Genomic DNA, 21,706 nt, shown 5'->3' with positions numbered 1-21,706 from the left:
TGGTTAGCACTGTTGTCTCACAGCAAGAAGGCGCTGGGTTTGAGCCCAGTGGCCAATGGAGGCCTTTCTGTGTGGAGTTTGCATGTTCTCCACATGTCTGTGTGGGTTTCTGCTGGGTGCTCTGGTTTCCCCCACAGTCCAAAGACATGCAGGTTAGGTTAATTGATGGCTATAAATTGAGTGTGAATGGTTGTTTTTCTCTATGTGTCAGCCCTAAGATGATCCGGTGACTTGTCCAGGGTGTACCCTGCCTCTCGCCCATAGTCAGCTGGGATAGGCTCCAGGTTGCCCATGATCCTGCACAGGATAAGCAATTATGGATAATGGATGGACATCAACATTATATAATTTCTAAAATTATACAAACACACTACACTAAGTAAAATCTGTGCATACTCAGTTGAAGGCCTAAATGGCGTACTATGTTTCCAAGTCTACCATATTCATCTACTTATTAAAATGTTTAATAATAACATGCACATTAAATCTTTAATACACATAAAATCTATCAGTGCTTCATTTAACCATAGTTGTGGGCTATTTCATGCATCCAATATATCCCTTCACATTTTCTTACTCCACTTACTGGATTTCTAGAATCCAGCCACTGAGGGTGCATAAGCGTACTCTTGGTGCTGGTCCCAAGCCCAGATAAATTGGAGAAGGTTGCATCAGAGATGGAGGTATGCACTGGGACGAAGAGGAATGAAGGTGAGCAGTAGCAAAACAGAATACATGTGCATCAATGAGAATGGCGATGAGAGTGTAGTGAAGATGCAAGGAGTAGATGTAAAGAAAGTTGGTGAATTTAAGTACCTGGGGTCAACTGTGCAGGAAAATGGGGGCTGCGATAGTGAGGTGAGAAAGAGAGTGCAGGCAGAGTGGAGCAGTTGGAGAAGGATTTCGGGAGTCATTTGTGATAGGAAAGTCCCAGCAAAAGTGAAAGGTAAGATGTATAAGAGAGTAGTGAGACCAGCTGTGATGTATGGATTGGAGACCGGACTCTTAACGAAGAGACAGGAGGCAAAGTTGGAGGTGGCAGAGTTGAGGATGTTAAGGTTTGCGATGGGAGTGACGAGGTTGGACAGGATAAGGAACGAGCACATCAGAGGGACAGCACATGTGGAGATCTTGGGAATTAAGCTAAGAGAGATGAGACTGAGATGGTATGGGCACATCCTGAGAAGAGATGCAGAGCATGTTGGAAGGAGAATGTTGAGGATGGAGCTGCCAGGCAAAACGAAAACGAGGAAGGCCAAAGAGGAGATACATGGATGTGGTAAGAGAGGACATGAAAGTGGCAGATGCGGAAGACAGGGAGCAATGGAGACAAAAGATCTGCTCTGGCGACCCCTAATCGAGAGCAGCCAAAAGAAGAAGAAGACTTACTGGATTTCAAGATTTTTCCAATTAACCTGAACCATGCTGTTCGATCATTTGCTTGGTAATTTGATGAGAAATAATTTAATTATAAACACATGTACATGATTTGATCTAACTTTATGCTTATTTTGTTACCGTAGTACATCTTCTGCACTGTATACATGCATAATGAATAGGTATATGCATAAGACTAGACTATTTTATGACCTTGGGAAAAAACTAGCCCTTGCATATCATATTCTGACCTCTGAGATTTTGAGGCCAGCTTCCTTTGATGATAATCACGCCCTTTTATACCTTATGCTGTCACTTGAATTAAATAATTTCTATCAAGCAGTTCCACTAAATTTTGACTATCACTGATTAGGGCAGAAAAGAAATGTTGCTAAGTTAAACTGTCCCGATTTTAAACTGTCCCATTTTTCTTCTTTCTTTTTAATCGTTGTCTTTGTCCTACTTTGTTTTATGTTGTGCATTGTGGTATTGTTATTTTTTTGGCCTTGTCCAAATAAATGTTTAGTTGTAATGTGTGTCTGTAGATAGACTATTTTTTTGTCACCTGCCTAGGGACAACGGATGAAAATTTGCAGTTATGCTAACTCCAGCGTCTTTACACTATGTATTTATACTAATGTTCATTAAGCTGTAATGTCCCTATCATTACAACAGTGCCATTGTTTTTCATAACTTCTCATCTCATCTCATTATCTCTAGCTGCTTTATCCTTCTACAGGGTCGCAGGCAAGCTGGAGCCTATTCCAGCTGACTATCACAGGGCTGACCCATAGACACAGACAACCATTCACACTCACATTCACACCTACGGTCAATTTAGAGTCACCAGTTAACCTAACCTGCATGTCTTTGGACTGTGGGGGAAACCGGAGCACCCGGAGGAAACCCACATGGACAACATGCAAACTCCACACAGAAAGGCCCTCGCCGGCCACGGGGCTCGAACCCGGACCTTCTTGCTGTGAGGCGACAGCGCTAACCACTACACCACCGTGCCGCCCTTTTTCATAACTTTTAACCCTTATATCTTTAATTCATGTTTTATTTTTTCTTGTCCATAACATCTCGAATGTCTATGTGCTTAGTCTGTTAGTCTGTGTTTATTTTATTTTTTAGGAATGCCTGTGCTTATGTGTTAATATTGCATGTTCTATGTGTATGTTGTCTATGTATATTGAAACTTTTTATTTGCTGCCACTTTGGCCAGGACTCCTTGGAAGAAGAGATAATGTATCTCAATGGTACATTCCTGGTAAAATAAAGGATAAATAAAATCAAATAACCCAATTAATTAATTAATTAATTAATTAATTAACCTGATGTCCCCTATACACCTATCTAATTATGCGGGGGGGGGAGTGTTCAGGCTTCTCTGCGTATTTTTGACTATCCATCAGTTTATGATGACAGTTTGTGATCCGTTTATTGTACTTACTACAGGTGGCGTACTACGTTAAGATCCTCTTACGCACACGTTATTAGCTCACCTCTCGGCTTCTGCCCGTTCTGTTCCTTATATGGTGCTGGGAGCTCTTTCTGGCGGTTTTATAAGCTCCACCCACCCGTCATTCGAAAGCACCTCCCATAGCGCGTGCACGAGGGGCGGTGCGTGCCCGCGCCTCATCTCTGAAGCAAGAGGGTTAATAGTTTAAGCGCCGACAAGTCGATTATATTTAACCAAATTTAACACCCTTTCGGCGGTTTAACCGTTAAGTCCGGGCTTCGCGGCGTGTTCAGGGCGCTGAAGACTTACAGAACTGTTTATTCTGGTACAAAGGAAAGCCAAATAGAGGAACATGAATCCCTTGTGTAGCAGATGTAACAAGGTTGTGTATCCGACGGAAAAAGTAAACTGCCTAGATAAGGTGAGTAACACCGACTGATACTTTGTTATGGCGAAGACAGTGTAAGTTGTAACTTAAGTCCTGGTTACTCTTATATTATTTGATATACAGTATAGCAGGTCCAGCTGGGCTGGGAATAAGCGTTTCTCTTGTCCACATATTTGTAAGTTAACAGTCTACAGTATGTACTGTAATATTGTTAATAAAGCTTATCATAAATTTGGGATAAAACTTGGTCAAATAGAGCCAGTGGCTATGTATCCGAGTTTGGCTTCACTTTTTAACTTGAGCAGACGCTTCCTGTTGAAGCTCACATTGAATCTCACAAAAGGAGGCTCTGCATAATAATACCTCTGTATTACAAACTTGGTTTCTTCAGCATAGCTCACATAATGAAAAACAGACGAACAGGACCGGTGGATAACTATGTGCAATTACCTTTACATACCTTTATTCATCAAGGCGTGTGGTGTTGAAGAAAAATGTGGGCGTTGTCATTGGCAGCAGTAGGTTTGCATTAGCTACTGTGGTGGGCCTAAACCATGAGCAATATGGGCTATAACCCACTTCCATCAGCTCCAGTTTGCATCCAGTAGGTTTTCCCAAAGAAACCAAGCCTGTTCTCTTCGTGTCTGTCATTTTTTTTTTTTTAACATTGCATTTCTCAGAATATAATGTGTCCCAGACTTAGAGCCTGTTAACTTCTGTAGTTCCTGCCTAAACACTTAGGTGGCCTTGGTAATATAATAGTTGCAGTAGTTTTTGGTTTCTTAGTAACACGTTCTTTTCTTAGACTGTTTGTTTTCAGTTTTGGTGTATTTTTTTTGTGTGTGTGGAGGTGTGCGGCAGTTTTTCTGGAAGATCATGTAAGAATGAGTCAGTCCTGGATGAGCTGTGCATGATAGACGTCGTGTGAAAGGCCTGAGTGTTGCAGCACAAGACTGAAGAGTAACGGCTCATGGGCAGATTTCTGCCAGTCATCTGTTTGCAAGCTGCTGTCGCATGCGAATGTGTAGACAACAAGAAGATAAAGAGGAAGTCATGGTAGCCTTCTAGAGAAAAGTTACATTAGATAGCATTTAGGAAGCATGCTGATGTGGACTGAGTAAGTACCAGAAGATCTCGCCACTAGCTCGGGCAGGTCTCAGAAGGACTTATAGATGAGTTGGTATAAGCAGTATGGCGCAGTGTCATATTACTCTGTGGTAATACTATGGTAATAAATGACTGACAACTTGTCAGGTGTGACGTCAGTATAAGTCACAGGAATTCAAGGAAAGCAGGGGAAGCCCATGTATGAATGTGACGGGATGACAGAAGAATTCTGCACAAAAATATGGATGCACTTGTGATTAAGTCAAATCAAGTAGTCATTGTGTCTTACTCGAGGGACTTCCCACATTTGTAAGTTCCTGTCTGGCCGTGAGTGTATTTTTGGGCATTGAATAATACCGTACGCAGTGTGAATGTGAAAAGTTAGAGGTAATTTTGAGGCCTGTACATACAATGATCTCACAGTTCAGCCTGATGTATGTTCTTTATCCTCCACTTCCTCTGCAGTGGCCTGGATTTAGGCAGCCCTACTTTACATACTGCTGCCCGGCTCATAATAATTGCTTTACCTTTATTTGGGTCTATTACAGGTCAAAATATTTTGCATGGTGTTTACCTTGAAGCATATCTTTATGGAACCTGAGAGTTCAGAATAGGTGCTTCTATATTTTTGATACATGTGAGGTCAAAAGACATTTGAGATCAATATAAAGATTGGCCAAAACTAGAAAATAGCAAAGGTGTGAGAGACAATTACAGAAGTTGAAGGTCACACAAAAGTTAAATAAATAAATAAATAAATAAATAATATTGGGCACAAGTCATCGAACAAAGATCAGAATGTGGAGTGGACAAGTTTAAACTGTTTAGCTGTCCCCTTAATATTGTTGTCAGAAGGTCACATGCTTATCTTAATGGGTTAATTTGTATATCAAGGACGATCACAAACATATCTGCCATGCTTTTTTACCTCCGCCAAGGAGGTTATGTTTTCGGTAGCGTTGGTTTGTTTGTTTGTTGGTTTGTCTGTTAGCAACATTACGGAAAAAGTTATGAACGGGTTGCTCTGAATTTTTTTCCAGAGGTGTGACTGGGCACAAGTAACAATCCATTAAATTTTGGCGGTGATCCGGATCACCTTCTGGATCCTGGATTTTTTTAAAGGATTCTTGGCGGAGGTCTGCGCTCTCCGAGTGCTTTTCTAGTTTGTTGTTGTTGTTGTTGTTGATGCCAGATGTCAGTTTTCCAAATTAATGCTCTGTGTGTTCTGTCTTTCATATGTTGCAGTATTGGCACAAAGGATGTTTCAGCTGCGAGGTCTGCAAGATGACTCTAAACATGAAGAACTACAAAGGCTTCGACAAGAAACCATATTGCAGCCAGTAAGCTCTCACCACTGTCACCCTCTTTTCCGTCCGTCATCCTGCCTGTCCTCGTGTCTCCTGAGGGCGTGTGCTCAATCTGTCTTTCCTCCCTGAAATGCTGGCCAAATATCTTTCTGCCAAGGATTGCATTTATCTTTCCTTTTTATCTCTTGTGTTTGAACGTCAGTATGACCGAGTAAATGTCAGTATTTGTATTGGGGTGTGTGTGTGTGTGTTGACAGGTTACATACAAGCAAATCTGAGAGCCTTGAGTTCAGTGTTCTGAGCGTAGTTCTCACATGTGTGGGAGTTTCAACATTTGCCTACTTTGTTACTGGACAACAATCCAGAGCTTGTGGGTGTCATTAAATAAAGCAAGCAAAGAAATTTTTGAGTAACATGCAAACATTCGCACATCTCATTTAACTATTGCATCACTTCGCTCAGTGATAAACATTCGGGCTTCTGTTTGGTTGAAGCTCAGTTATCTTTTCAGGCTGCACAAACACTTGGCATTGGATGCGTGTCAGGTTACTTTTGCACATTAACACCAAACCACACTGATATATATTTTTTTATCCATTAATCACCCTAGTCATCTATAAACACTATATATGGTGTTTGACTACAGCATCTGAATGCTACTTTCACACAGAAGTATTAAAATAGATAGTTCACAAAGTTCTTTCCACAGCTGCCAGTCTTACTTCTGCACTGACCTGCACAATTACCTGTTCTCTGTTGCATCCAGGCTCTCTCCCTTGGCTTTATGTGTGTCATGCTACATTGAGATCATGAATATATACCATGGTTAGGTGGAAAGGATGCATGTTGGTGTATCCAGCTGCAGAGCTACCAATGTCAACAGTTTAGCCAGAACATTTGATTGTTGATCACTTGCGATAGTGATACATGAGCCACCTGAAAATGACGCTTTTCAGTTTTTCAACTAAAACAGCATTCAGACCAAATTTGTCTGGCAGAAAAGCCAGTTCAATATCTTCTCCCAGTCGGTATCATATACTTAAGAAAATAATTTTTAATGTATTGCTCTGTTTTGTGTTTCTATTCAGGTAGACAAGTTATTTGGTTTGTTTGCTTCCTTTTATTTTTTGGCAGTTTATTTTTTGTTTTTTTTTTATACTATTAAGCACTGGGTGCATGAGAATTTTCAGGTTAGCAGTGTTCGCACTTCTGCAGCTTTATCGTTCTCTAGTGAGACGTTCTGTACCATAACACATCGTGACTGTATTGAGGTGTTTGAATATTATTCATTCTCCATAGCTTAAGTTAAACCAGCAGATTGGAGCCTTAATACCTGATAGTAGAAGAATCCTCTTTGACTCAGAATCTTCACTATGTATGAGTCATGTGGCCTTTAGTTCACCATCTTAAAGAAAGAGACACAGCATTCTTGATTTCAATCTGAGGAGCAGCAGGCTTTATTTAGACAGGTTTAATCTGACCTCCTTTCCATCTGATCCAGTTTAGATTCAGATTCTGTCAAAATAGCATGGTGAGACAATGCACAGAGAGTTCATTATTTCTGAACCGGCCTGTCTGTCTGTCTGTCTCCACGTACAAGAAAGAAACCTTATGTGCAAGCTTGTGTCCTCTTCCCTCTAGTTGCTTATGTGTCATCTCTGTATAACCCAGCCTATTTGCCTTTGACCTGAAACTGTTTCTCAGAGCAATGCAACATGGCAACGCTGCCCTGAATGCATTTTCCGCATCCTTGCTATTTGCTTTAACCTGAGCTGAATGGTTTGTGAATAAGGGCTTTGTGCTTGTGTAGTTTGCTTACCAATCCAAATTTGCTTCCCAAAGGTGGTAGAAGTGGCCATGAGGTCAGACCAGGATAAGAACAGGAACATGTTCGCGAGCATAAATTCCCAGAAAATAGAGCATAGGAGTGAGCGACATAACAAAAAATACTATATCATGATACTCTCTACAATATACAAACTTGTACCAAATTTATTTAACACTGAAATATATTTAAAAACATTCTACAACTTGTTTTGACATAAAGATCCTGGTTTTGGGAATGTTAAATGTGAAGCAGCTGCACAACACTTTATTTTGAAGCAGTTTACAGCACTGAGTGTTCGCAGAAATCACTGCATGCTCCCTTTCCTCTCTCGTGCAAATATGTGGGATTCATTTGGGAACCAAGACTAGACTCCTCCTCCCAGCTGGACACTGAGACAAGAATGCTACTAAATGCTGTCCAAGGATTCAGTCACTCCCACAGGTCTGCACTGAGAGCTGGTGAAACTGAGTTTAAGGGAAGTAATGTTGTAACACGTTGCTTTGAGATGCTGATCACTGAAAACATTTTGATCAGATATTTTCTGTGTTGATCAAGCACTAACTTCACATAAGCTTGACTGCATCAGAAGGCTTATGGTTTTCATCTTTTTTGCGTGTGGTGAATAGGGGTGCGACGATTAATCAACTTGGTTGACTAAAATCGACAACCAAATTAGCTGGCAGCTAATTTAAGAGTTGATTAGTTAGTGACATCACGTGTGTTTTTCGGGGGGGGAAAACAGCTTGGGGGAAAAAAAACTGTTACTATGTCACAAGCAGACAACACTCACACTTTCAACATCAAAGACACAACTCTTGATGTTGAAACATTTACATATCTTGGTCCCACGCTGACTCGTAATACATTACTGGACATTGAAATCTCAACCAGACTAGGAAAACCAACCTCCACTTTCGTTCGTTTGACCAATCAAATGTAGCGGAACAAACACCCGTCAGTACGCACCAAAGTAAGAGTCTGTTACCCCTTTTCCACCAAATCAGTTCCAGGGCTGGTTCGGGGCCAGTGCTAGGGCTGGTGCTGGTTCACAACTCGTTCAATTTGCGAGCCAGCTGAGAACCAGTTTGCTTTTCCATAGCTTGCGGTGCTAAGGGAAGCCACGTCATTACGTCGCTGTATACATCAGTTACATCGCTACGTTTGCATAAACCTTGGCGCGAATATCGAAGCAAAAACAACACGGAAGAAGCAGCAACAACAACAATAATAATAATGGATGACTTCGCGTTTGTACAGCTGCTGCTTCTCGTCGCTTAAAAATGGCGATCTTTCGCGGTCTTATTGTTGTTGGTCTTAACAACTCGATGTAAGCAGTTCTTTCCTCTGGCCCAGCAGAGAGTTAGTGCTAGCCTGGAACCGGTTTTTCTGGCCCCAGAGCCAGTTCTTTGTCAGTTTCTTTGACAGAAAACCTGGTTCCAAACTAAGCACTGGCCCCGAACCAGCCCTAGAACTGCTTTGATGGAAAAGGGGCATGTGAAGCCTGTGTCTTGAGTATCTATGGAGCGGAATGCTGGCCAATATATCACTCACAAGAATCTCGACTCGGTGCATTTCACACGAGAAACCTCAGATTCATCATTGGCAAGACATGGAAGGATAAGATAACCAATGAACTCTTCAGGATTACTAACTCAGAACCACTCTCATCTAGGCTAAAATTTATACATTTATTTGGGCTGGACACATCAACAGAATGGCACCTAACCATATTCCTAATTCACTTTTACATGGTGTACTCAAGGAAGGTACTCAGCAAGTTGGGAGGCCAAAACTGCGACTTAAAGATGTGTGAAAAAGGGACCTTGTACTAGACTTTAATGTTGAGTCTCCTGGACTCTTAACAGCAAGGAACCGTAATATATGGAGATTAAAACTATACCAAGGGAGAACTTTGGACCCTGCTGAAAACTTCCAGAAACAGAGAAAAATGTCTGAAATCTTCCAACAAATGATGTGAAAAGAAGCCAAGCATTGTCATTTATGGCGACATGTGTGGTTTTTGTGCTAACTAGGAATGCTTTTACATTACCGCTGACTGGAGAGAAGTTAACAAAAGCATGCTGGCAGCTTCAAAAACAAAAACTTCCAACGTGTGGGAGCATTTCACACTGAACTCTGGAAAAAAAGGTTCTGAAATGCACAATTTGTAAAGCTGACCTGAGCTGGTATGGACGCACATCCTGTATGTTGGAGCATCTGAAGAAAAAGCAGGTCGGTTCACTGGATGAAGAAGATTCATCTCGGTAAGTTCGTTCGCTAGCTAGTTAATGTTGAAAGCCATCTTATGTCTTCATGTTATGAGCTGTAACATTTACTTGGAAATGCATATTCTCTCGAATTGTTGGAGTTGGAACAGAGAAGCAAGTAACAACCTGTTATTCACAACAAACTTGTTCATAATCCAAATAACATTTACAATTTTAAATGTTGCGGCGTTGTCATAATGTCATGACGACGTTTATGGCTTGAGATAGTGTTACTGCTGACTGCACAAATATGTGCAGATGTCTGGAGGATTTGATATTTTCCGGCTAAATCACAAAGACAATTCTACAGTTCCTGTTTACACGTGCAGCCAAAGTGAAATGTGTGGGCTTGTTTGGTCTTGTCAAAACTTAACTTTTGGGGAAATAAGTGACAGCCCAAATGACTGACCTCTCCATTTATCGTGAAACTGGACAGATAGAGGGGAAACATTTACTTAGCGCACATTTCGAAATATCTACACAGGATTCTAGAATCAAAACAAAACTATAGCTTAAATGTAGATTTCTTAAATGGCGTGTGATGGACAGAGCCGTGACGCGCAGGCACGCAGCAAAAACAACTAGGAGCTGAACTGCCACTACTGTTTCTCCAAATGCATTGTCACTACTGTTTCTGCACTGTTTTACTGTTCATTGTGCCTTTTATCACCATTTGCCAAATATTAACTCCATTTTAATGAACTAAGTTGTTTTCGAAGTGCAGGGAAAGACCTAAAGGCATTTTTAAACAGGTTTGTGTACAGACTAAAATATTCCGTCCTTACGCTTTGTCATGTTAACTCTCATCTGTATAAACATTATCTGGTATCAAGAAATGCATACGGGGCGGCACGGTGGTGTAGTGGTTAGCACTGTCGCCTCACAGCAAGAAGGTCCTGGGTTCGAGCCCCGGGGCTGGCGAGGGCCTTTCTGTGTGGAGTTTGCATGTTCTCCCCGTGTCCGCGTGGGTTTCCTCCGGGTGCTCCGGTTTCCCCCACAGTCCAAAGACATGCAGGTTAGGTTAACTGGTGACTCTAAATTGACCGTAGGTGTGAATGTGAGTATGAATGGTTGTCTGTGTCTATGTGTCAGCCCTGTGATGACCTGGCGACTTGTCCAGGGTGTACCCCGCCTTTCGCCTGTAGTCAGCTGGGATAGGCTCCAGCTTGCCTGCAACCCTGTAGAAGGATAAAGCGGCTAGAGATAATGAGATGAGATGAATGAAGAAATGCATACATTCACATTGGCTGTTAAAATACTTTTCCTTTATTGGTTAAAACTTTGTACAACAATTCTGTTTCACACACTGCCATTCAATTCCACGACTACTTCCTGGTTCCAGTGGGAAACTGGGTGGATGTATCCCTACAGGGAAATAGGGGTGTTTGGTGGTATGGTTCATTTTGACAGGTTTGTTTTATATGTAAATGTTAAATATGGGTATTTTGTCTATGCAAAGGGGTCTGGGTGAACAGCAAGTGTTTTATATGCATGCATGTTTGTTTGTTTGGTCTTTGTTTAGTTGAGTCATTATTTTTATAATAATTATTATATTATATAAGTATTAACTATACTGTATTAAATAAGTATTAACTAGTTAACTGATTTATGTTTGCTTTGGTTTGTATGGTGGGTGGAGCTACAGTGAGCCTCTCACAAGAGCATGTGGAGATGCTGACTTTCCTCCATTTCAATACAGAACTGTGATTGTAGCCCAATTTAGTTGTAATAGAGTTTAGAAAGCACGGAATGCACGTTGCTCTCCTCGTTAAATTTTAAATGGGTTGTTTGATTTACTTGATTAAGGGAAAACTGATGTAGTTTTATTTTATTGTTGCTACTTTTGCTGATCCTTGGGTTTTAAATTTTGACAGAAAAATGGATATTGGAATCATTTATTTATTGTATCAGCAGGAAAGTTCATTAAAAGGTTGAATTTTTGAATGAACTATTCATTTTATTGTCTTCATTGTTAGTACATGCATAAAACAACCTCAAGCTAAATTTAAAAGCTGATAGCTAAATGAGTTATTTGGTATTTGGGCGATATGTACTCCGAATAATCGATTATTCATTTCAATAACTGATAGATTATTACTTTCAAAATAGTCCTTTTGTTGCAGCCCAAGTGGTCAGTGTGAGTTCATCCTTCAGGGTTTGAAGAGCGCCAGAGCATTATGACGATTATCTCCACCCTTTCTCCCAAATTCCAGTGGAAAAGGATGTGTAGAATGCAGAGACTGACATGTCTAAGTTGGACTTTAGCTGCAGGGATAATGCAAAACACATTTTTATTCACTTTGCCTCCGCTTCCTTCATATTGTCTTATCAGTCCTCCTACTCTGACCTTGTCTTTTTGGCTACATTTGTAGTGAACATAATGTATTTCATTCAGATAAATGTGTACTTACTCCTGTTTGAAAGTCACTTCTTTGTGGTTTTTTTTTTTGTGTTCCTCAGGCACTACCCGAAGCAGGGCTTTACCAGTGTGGCTGATACTCCAGAGAATCTCCGGCTCAAGCAGCAGAGCAAGATACAAAGCCAGGTAGGGTAACCTTGGTGCTCATCCTCCTCTTCCTCCCTCACCCTTCCTGCTCCAGCCCATCCGTAATCCATCATGTCTACTTCCTGACTGCCTCTTTGCTTCAATTCCAGTAAATCTAGTAGCACTGGCCATGCTGGATTGGTCACAGTGATTAGTTATGTGCTTGCATGGTTACTGTCTGACACAGTATTTAATCAGTTTTAAGTTCTTTCTGTTCATCCTCCCCTCTGTGGCTAACTGGTCAGCAGGTCCTGCTGTCATGACAATTGGATCCCCTTGGCAACAGTCTACAACAGACGGACTCTCCATACCATCCAAAATACAGGCTACCGTCATTTCCCTTTCTCCTCTACACCCCCTCACACACATCACCTGATGCCTGGAACAGGCAACGACTGACCTTTCCAAATGTCCGTGTGTATTGTAGTCTTGCCAGGCTGAGCAGGTTAATAAAGAGAAAAATGTTAAACACTATAGTGATTATAATGAGCAATGAACAACGTGCGGAAGCTCTATAAGTGACCCAAGTAGAAATCGTTTTCTATCTAGCGATCATCCTGTGAGGTCACACTCCCCATGTATACAGTATAAGAACCATCTGCTCTTCTGTGCCATGTTCATTCCATTTGCCTGCCTTCCCCCAGGTTTTCTCTCACCCACCCCACCCTTCTTTTTCCTGTTTCCCAGTGACCTTTCTCTGTTTCTTTGTCCCTTGCCCTATCAAAAAAATGAATAGACATAGCTTAACATTTCCTTCTATTTAAAAAGAACCTCTCCTTAACCTTAGACTTATTTCATTTGCAGTTAATAGAGAGTGATTTCAGACCTTGAGACTCTGCAAAGACCTGGGTATTTTTAGGGGTTCTCAGCACTATCCTGTTGTCTCACCTATCTGGATTAAGGACAGTAATTAACACTGGTAACCCAGATTAGATTAAAAACCAGGTACAATGTTTCAAGTAAGGTATAAAATACAATGGGCCATGGTTTTAAAAGAAAATCATCCACAGTGGTGTTGTGTGAAACTTGAATTTTTTTTTATGTTTATCATTACATTTGATGCTGTTAAGACAAGTTAGTTCCTTAAGATAAGTTAGTTATTTTTATAGCTTCCCTTATAGCAGCTATAAACGGTGAGCTGTTATCAGCTTCTTTTTTCTCTTGAATTTAATTTAGGGGGGGCTGTACTCAAGATACTTCAGCGCTTTTTAATAAACTTCCTGACTATTACAAAGGACTGACACTGACAATTCCTTCCATAAATGTTAAATAAACATCTCCTTACATGAATCTCCATATATCAAGAATTATGCATGTTTTTTTTTTTATCTACGTACTTTTAGCCTTAGACTTTGTAGATGTCATATACAGTGGTGCTTGAAAGTTTGTGAACCCTTTAGAATTTTCTATATTTCTGCATAAATATGACCTAAAACAACATCAGATTTTCACACGTCCTAAAAGTAGATAAAGAGAACCCAGTTAAACAAACAAGACAAAAATATTATACTTGGTCATTTATTTATTGAGGAAAATGATCCAATATTACATATCTGTGAGTGGCAAAAGTGTGTGAACCTTTGCTTTCAGTATCTGGTGTGACCCCCTTGTGCAGCAATAACTGCAAATAAACATTTCCGGTAACTGTTCATCAGTCCTGCACAGTGGCTTGGAGGAATTTTAGCCCATTCCTCCATACAGAACTGCTTCAACTCTGGGATGTTAGTGGGTTTCCTCACTTGAACTGCTCGCTTCAGGTCCTTCCACAACATTTCGATTGGATTAAGGTCAGAACTTTGACTTGGCCATTCCAAAACATTAAATTTATTCTTCTTTAACCATTCTTTGGTAGAAAGACTTGTGTGCTTAGGGTCGTTGTCTTGCTGCATGACCCACCTTCTCTTGAGGTTCAGTTCATGGACAGATGTCCTGACATTTTCCTTTAGAATTCGCTGGTATAATTCAGAATTCATTGTTCCATCAATGATGGCAAGTTGTCCTGACCCAGATGCAGCAAAACAGGCCCAAACCATGATACTACCACCACCATGTTTCACAGATGGGATAAAGTTATTATGCTGGAATGCAGTGTTTTCCTTTCTCCAAACATAACGCTTCTCATTTAAACCAAAAAGTTCTATTTTGGTGTCATCCATTAACAAAACATTTTTCCAATAGCCTTCTGGCTTGTCCATGTGATCTTTGGCAAACTGCAGATGAGCAGCAGTGTTCTTTTTGGAGAGCAGTGGCTTTCTCCTTGCAACCCTGCCATGCACACCATTGTTGTTCAGTGTTCTCCTGATGGTGGACTCATGAACATTAACATTAGCCAATGTGAGAGAGGCCTTCAGTTGCTTAGAAGTTACCCTGGGGTCCTTTGTGACCTTGCCGACTATTACACGCCTTGCTCTTGGAGTGATCTTTGTTGGTCGACCACTCCTGGGGAGGATAATAATGGTCTTGAATTTCCTCCATTTGTATACAATCTGTCTGACTGTGGATTGGTGGAGTCCAAACTCTTTAGAGATGGTTTTGTAACCTTTTCCGGCCTGATGAGCATCAACAACACTTTTTCTGAGGTCCTCAGAAATCTCCTTTGTTTGTGCCATGATAGACTTCCACAAACATGTGTTGTGAAGATCAGACTTTGATAGATCCCTGTTCTTTAAATAAAACAGGGTGCCCACTTGCACCTGATTGTCATCCCATTGATTGAAAACACCTGACTCTAATTTCACCTTCAAATTAACTGCTAATCCTAGAGGTTCACATACTTTTGCCACTCACAGATATGTAATATTGGATCATTTTCCTCAATAAATAAATGACCAAGTATAATATTTTTGTCTCATTTGTTTCACTGGGTTCTCTTTATCTACTTTTAGGACTTGTGTGAAAATCTGATGATGTTTTAGGTCATATTTATGCAGAAATATAGAAAATTCTAAAGGGTTCACAAACTTTCAAGCACCACTGTAAGTCCTTATGAATGAGTTGTTACAAGAAACGATAACATAGTATTACAATGAGTACATTTAATATTAATTTGTCATTTCAGTTGAAACGACTGTCAGAGCTGCTGTTATAGAAAATTAATCGTCTGACAGTCAGATTGAAGAATGCAGCAGTGCAAAGGGGGTTAACTATGGATTAGTACAACTAGTTAGCCTTGCTTCAAAAAGATGCAACAAATGACTAAAAGGCAGTCTGGTAAAAGAAACTCAGACTTGGGGTCGGGTTTTTTTTTCCTCCTCTCCAAGCAACGATGTAAGCCCTTAAAAGCACAAGAACACTGATGGTTGGTACTGTTGTAATGGACGCATAACACTCATAGCCATAGCGTTACTCATCATTTTTGGCATAGTTGTGTGGAAGAGGGGGTCTTTCATTTCTCTCTTTCTATTTAGGGGCTTTGTTTACAGGCTGTGGGAGTGAAGCAGGCCCTCTGGGCAGCACGCTTGGACACTTTATGGGGAATTTCCGGGACGATGGAGAAGTAAAGAGAGGGGGGATGGGGGTGTTGATCTGTAGAACTTCGTCCTTGTGAATGTATGTGTGTTACAGTCCCCCTCTCCCTTTTTCAGATCAGTCAAGAATGTTGGTGTGCAATGGGGTGTTTCAGTTTGGGTCAGGCTGTGTGGTGAAGCTTGACCTGTTTGGTGATAGGCAACTTTGTTTGTAGCTGTACTTAAATGTTGGTTAGGCATCTTCCATAATGCACTCCACTTCCATGGCCATAGCCAGCTATGAGGCCACCGAGGTCCGGACCTTGGTCATTTTTAAGAGCTGAAAATGCACTTGTAAGTTAAATATTCAACTGGATAAAAAAAATAAAGAATAACATTAAAACATCTCCGTAAAATGTGCATTGTTAATTATGTTAAATGTTGCTTCTGTCTTCTGTGTCTTTTTCGTGCGGCTCTGAGACCGAGAACACAAACGTAAATGAGTGCGCGACTTGGGGGAGGAACGCAATGCATGAGACATGGTTTTTTTCATGGTAACCATCAGCGCACTTTCATGAAGCTGTTAAATTTACATTTTCAAAGCAGCGCAGTTTTGTCCTCATTGCTTGGGTCAGATCAAACCATTAAACAAGCTTAAATTATTCTTAATCTTGCCACATACATGATTTTTATTTTTTTTTCAAAACTGATGATATTCAGTTCAAACACTATTAAAAGTAATTTCAGGAATAGATCTCTTGTGTGACGTGTAATTCACCCCTCTCATTTAAATATGTCGAACATTTTTCAGCGCACGCTTTGCGCGCGCATCACGGACCTCAGTGATTTTAAAATGCTGGCTACGGCCCTGTCCACTTCCTTTCTATTCAGCACATGCCCACCTCAGCAAAGGCTAATCATTACACAGACAGCTCACAGTAACCAACAACTCTACATGCTGTTTATTAATAATTTATCTATGAGCCACAACAAGGTAGTTGTGGTCAGGAGCTAAAGAACACACTTGCTGTTCACTAGTATGCTGTCAGCCTGTTCATTATTGCTAAATCCACTTGCAGTGAAAATCCCTACAAGAGCAGCAGTAGAACGGCACTTTATTATGAGAGTCTGGAGATTACCTACTGTTTATATAGCAGTAAACTACAGCCGATCTGAAAACACTAGATCTTATTTCGCAGACCTTCACGCTGCACTAAAGGCCACTGCAGACACTGTTACTTTTGTTTGCCATTACGCTGCCTTTTCTAAGTGAAGTGGGAAAGGTGGAACTATAAAGTACAGACACTGCTGCTTCTGTGTGTGTGTGTATATATATATATATATATGATTCCACGCTTATGGGTACTGAAATGGGGACATGAACTTATTTTTAAAAATTCACCTAAAACCGTTTCTTTTTTTTACCATCAGGTCACAAAACATGTAATCTTTAATGAATGATATGTTAAAAGATAACTTTAATTTTCTGAGATGTAATAAAAACATATTTATATGCCAAAGTCAAGCCTGTGAGTTCCAAAATGATGTCTGTTACATTACTTCTGTTACGATTGTCCATCTCGTGTCTCATCTCATTATCTCTAGCCGCTTTATCCTGTTCTACAGGGTCGCAGGCAAGCTGGAGCTTATCCCAGCTGACTACGGGCGAAAGGCAGGGTACACCCTGGACAAGTCGCCAGGTCATCACAGGGCTGACACATAGACACAGACAACCATTCACATTCACACCTACGGTCAATTTAGAGTCACCAGTTAACCTAACCTGCATGTCTTTGGACTGTGGGGGAAACCGGAGCACCCGGAGGAAACCCACGCGGACACGGGGAGAACATGCAAACTCCACACAGAAAGGCCCTCGCCGGCCACGGGGCTCGAACCCGGACCTTCTTGCTGTGAGGCGACAGCGCTAACCACTACACCACCGTGCCGCCCCCATCTCGTGTCTGTTACAAATTAATTACAGTTTAGCTATATACCATGTTAATCTTATTGAAAGAATGTGTATGTTTATTCTACTACACATGTTTATTAATTATATTTGCTAAAACATCACCTTCCTATGTTTCAAAAAGTAATTCTACATTGTTAAAATTGAGAATATATATGTCCACAACACTTCTGTTACATTCTGACTTTGGCATATAAATGTTTTTATTACATCTCAGAAAATTAAAGTTATCTTTTAACATATCATTCATTAAAGATTACATGTTTTGTGACCTGATGGTAAAAAAAAGAAATGGTTTTAAGTGAATTTTTAAAAATAAGTTCATGTCCCCATTTCAGTACCCATAAGCGTGGAATCGCTCATATATATATATATATATATATATATATATATATATATATATATATATATATATGTGTGTGTGTGTGTGTATATTTCTTTATTTATTTATTTTCTCCTGTTTGGTTCGGGGGAGGGATTTCATCTTCGTTACAGGCTGTTTTGTGTGTTGGTGTGTGGGGTATTTTCAGCTCATATGGGCTGCTACATGCAGGCCCGTAATTTGATGAACATCCTGTGAGTGTGGCTGCATCTGAGCATATATTTAGTGCTTTCTGGGGACTTTCCCCATATTAGAAATACACGACAATTTTGATGTTTTTACTGCAAAAATATGCAGGTTTTGTTTTAATAAATAAGGATCCTTTTTTGAGTACCGTGGTTTCACTATAGGCACGGCATTTTCAGGTATAGTAATACTCTAAATACGTCAAACACAGTAACTCTGTGTGTGTGAGAGAGAGAGAGAGAGAGAGAGAGAGTTGTGTGCTTGCATGCATGCATGCATGCAAAGCAAAAGAGGGTGTGTATATATGTCAGAGGCACATTTTTTGCCACACAGACCACAATATTTCATGTAAACCACACATCCTTATTCATAGTGTGACCTTTCAAAAGCGTGTCCATTGTCTTTGTTTTCTTGTTGGGTCACTGAGCAACCTGAAATGAACTACCAGTTGGATGGGGGAGTTCATTTATGCACTGTGTCCAATCCAGTGTATTAACTGTACAAATGAATCATTCTGTCTGTTTCTTTTTTGTCTTATCCCATGTAGGTGCTCTATAAAGAGGAATTTGAGAAGAATAAAGGGAAAGGCTTCAGTGTGGTGGCTGACACACCAGAGCTGCAGAGAATCAAGAAAACACAGGACCAGATCAGCAATGTAAGCTGCCAAACTGCCAAGGATCTCTAGTATCACCTTGCTTGCAAAATAAGTATTTTCATACAATTGAGGAATATGATAGAACATGTTACTGAAGGGTGGAACACATGTCGAGGCACGTTTCACTTGGTTTCAGACACCTCCCTTCCCTCCTTACCCTGAGCTCCACTTCCTGTCCTTCCCATCTGTCTGCAAGTTGTTTCCCTGCATTTTGTTTTGTCTGTTGAATACAAGACTCAAAATTCTTTCAAATGTACTCACTCTGCCTTCACCCAACTTCCTCTAATTTTATTTCATTGTCTATTGCGACCTGCCTTTCAGCCTTTCCACCACATTCATGATCCTATGTCATGGCTTGTTTCCAAGCAACACTAAGATCACATGGCTGATGTTGAGATGTCATTTCCTTTGCCTGTGCCCATGTTCAACTCTTCCCAGACTAGCCCAAGTGGCAACACAGTGGAATGCACTGACATCTTGTGTTTGAAGTTCACTGTTGTAACATAGTACTCGTGTGTGTTTGATGTTTGTCTTGAATCAGATCAAGTATCATGAGGAGTTTGAAAAGGGCCGGATGGGAGGTGAGGCTCTGCCCCCTGAGAGCAACGCTAATAGAGGTACTAATCAGTACATGGCTGCAGTTCTCGTTTTCTTTCCCATTTCTCTTATCAGAATGATTGTACATGCTGAACATTAGTTTAATGCTTGTGCATAACATCTTTCTTTTTCATGTCTAGGCTACAAGCCAACCAGCCCAACCAGCCCTCAGAACTACAACTATGAGCCCCAGCCTGCTCGCTCTGCTGCAGCTCCACCACCTCCTAGTGGAGGGGTGAGGAATTGCACCACATCAATTTCAACTTGAAATGTTAAAACATTAAAAGATCTCTACAAAAAAAGTTTTTATATCATTAACTGCTCTTCAGCAGTTTTGGTTGTATATTCATTCATCTTCAGTATCAGTTTTATCCTGTTCAGGGTCACAATAGAGCCAGAGCCTGTCATTGGAACACTGGGTGTGAGACAGGAGCAAATCGCAGGGCACCATGCATACACACATTCACAAACAATATAGCTTCAGCTCAGGAACTCGTGCCTTTGATTATCTAGATCGGATCAAAGTTGTTAACAGAACAGTAGATTTATTTTTTTCCAGGTAAAATAGACTCGAGGACTTCTGTAAAAACAAAGTGTATCGACGGAAGCATTACATTCCAGCTCGGCTTGTAATGTCAAGAAATATACTCAAGAGAACTGACTAAACCTGTCTGACATGCATATTATTCGAAACCACAAAACTTGCATTCTAAGCTAGTTAGGTAACTTGGCTAATGCTAGGGAATGACAGTCATGGTTATTATGCTACTGTTTTATAAATAGATGCTGATGGCTAGCTGTTTGAGGTGGCATGAGGGTACGAGTTGTTTCTAATTTGCGTATTATGGATATTCCAATGGAATTTTTTTTATTTTACATAGAATGTCTTTAACAGTTTAACATGACACTTTAAAATGGAACATAAGTCAATGTATGTGTCAAAATGTAACAAAATCAATTAAATCAATGTCTGTGTGCGTGCAGAAGCGCTACAGAGCAATCTACGACTACGCTGCGGCTGACGAGGATGAGGTTTCATTTGCCGATGGTGACGTGATTGTGGACGTGCAGCAGATAGACGAGGGATGGATGTTCGGCCGTGTGGAGCGCACGGGCCAGCAGGGCATGCTCCCTGCTAACTACGTGGAGGCTATATGAGTGAGCGTGGCTGAGAGGAGAAGGATGCAAGGAGGAAGGGATGTACATTGGAACGACCCTGGTGCCATCTCCATTTTACCTTTTCTCCTTCCCATTTAATTTCACTATTGGTTTAACATGGTCTTAATTAAATGCGAGAGAAACTTGATCAGGCATCTAAGCTTTAGCTTTTTTAGACACAATGCTAATACGCTTAGAAGGAAAAAAAACTGCTCCTGTCAGCTGAATGAGCATTATTTTTTATCTTTTAAAATTTTATTTACTTCTACTTTTCCCATGTGGACAGTGTTTGTTTGGTTTTTAGCATTGCTTTGCCCTTGCGCTGAAAATTATGGCTCAGATTGTATTCTACCTTCAGCTTCAAAGACACTGGCGAAATGTTCAGATGAGTTGTCAAGTGGTCTGTAAGGATTAATTGTATTCTAGAAATCAAAGTTAGGTGCTGCAGTGGCTGCTGGGAAATACGGTTTCAGTCAGCTGAATGGTCAGCTGAGTGACCAGCACTCATTGCTCAATCATTGTCTTAATTACAAGCTTGTTATGTCAAGCACTGCAGTTGGGTGGGTGAAGCCTTTTGGAGTTCTTTTTATGCACTTTGGGGGGAAAAATACCAAAAATATAACGGTTTTATATAAAACAATTAGATATGGTACAGTAATTTCTTAAATATGTCATCATGAAAGAAGAAAATTCCAGGTTTTATCAGTATATATATTGGCATAAATGTGACATATCATTCCATGGTTATTTTGTAAGAAAGCATTCCAATTCATGAATATATTCAATAATAAACTTATGTTTAAACCAGTTAAAGGAGGTGTGTATGCTTCATAGAGTTTTAGAGTGCATTAAAATTATAAATATAGAGCCATAGAATGTTTGTCCCTATGAAAGTATCCTTTAAAGCTTGTATGTTAGAACCTGATAACAGAAGAAGGTTCCAAATAGAAACCGCTTTAGGATGCTAAAAATCCTTTCCAATCCAAACCACCCTTTTTATATTCTGGTTGGATTCTCACGTTTTGTTGA

At 40.4% G+C, this 21,706-nt stretch overlaps 1 protein-coding gene across 1 annotated transcript; it reads left to right on the top strand.

Moving 5' to 3' along the window:
* The first annotated feature begins 2,982 nt into the window (after positions 1-2,982).
* Positions 2,983-21,490, top strand: LOC132898292 (LIM and SH3 domain protein 1-like). The gene is made up of 7 exons (XM_060939801.1): positions 2,983-3,263; positions 5,583-5,677; positions 12,200-12,284; positions 18,815-18,922; positions 19,464-19,539; positions 19,660-19,754; positions 20,504-21,490. The coding sequence occupies exons 1-7, from the start codon at positions 3,195-3,197 to the stop codon at positions 20,675-20,677; spliced, it is 702 nt and encodes a 233-aa protein (XP_060795784.1). The 5' UTR covers positions 2,983-3,194; the 3' UTR covers positions 20,678-21,490.
* Positions 21,491-21,706: the final 216 nt, after the last annotated feature.

This window comes from Neoarius graeffei, chromosome 14, assembly GCF_027579695.1.
Source record: "Neoarius graeffei isolate fNeoGra1 chromosome 14, fNeoGra1.pri, whole genome shotgun sequence".
Classification (NCBI taxonomy): domain Eukaryota; kingdom Metazoa; phylum Chordata; class Actinopteri; order Siluriformes; family Ariidae; genus Neoarius; species Neoarius graeffei.
The sequence above is the reverse complement of the archived record's forward strand: the minus strand, read 5'-3'. Positions and strand labels throughout refer to the sequence as shown.

Coding starts and splice junctions, on each gene's coding strand:
- LOC132898292 (XM_060939801.1), top strand. CDS start 3,195: ATGAATCCCTTGTGTAGCAGATGTAACAAGGTTGTGTATCCGACGGAA. Junction 18,923..19,463: donor CACAGGACCAGATCAGCAAT/GTAAGCTGCCAA, acceptor GTCTTGAATCAG/ATCAAGTATCATGAGGAGTT. Junction 19,540..19,659: donor TGAGAGCAACGCTAATAGAG/GTACTAATCAGT, acceptor TTTCATGTCTAG/GCTACAAGCCAACCAGCCCA.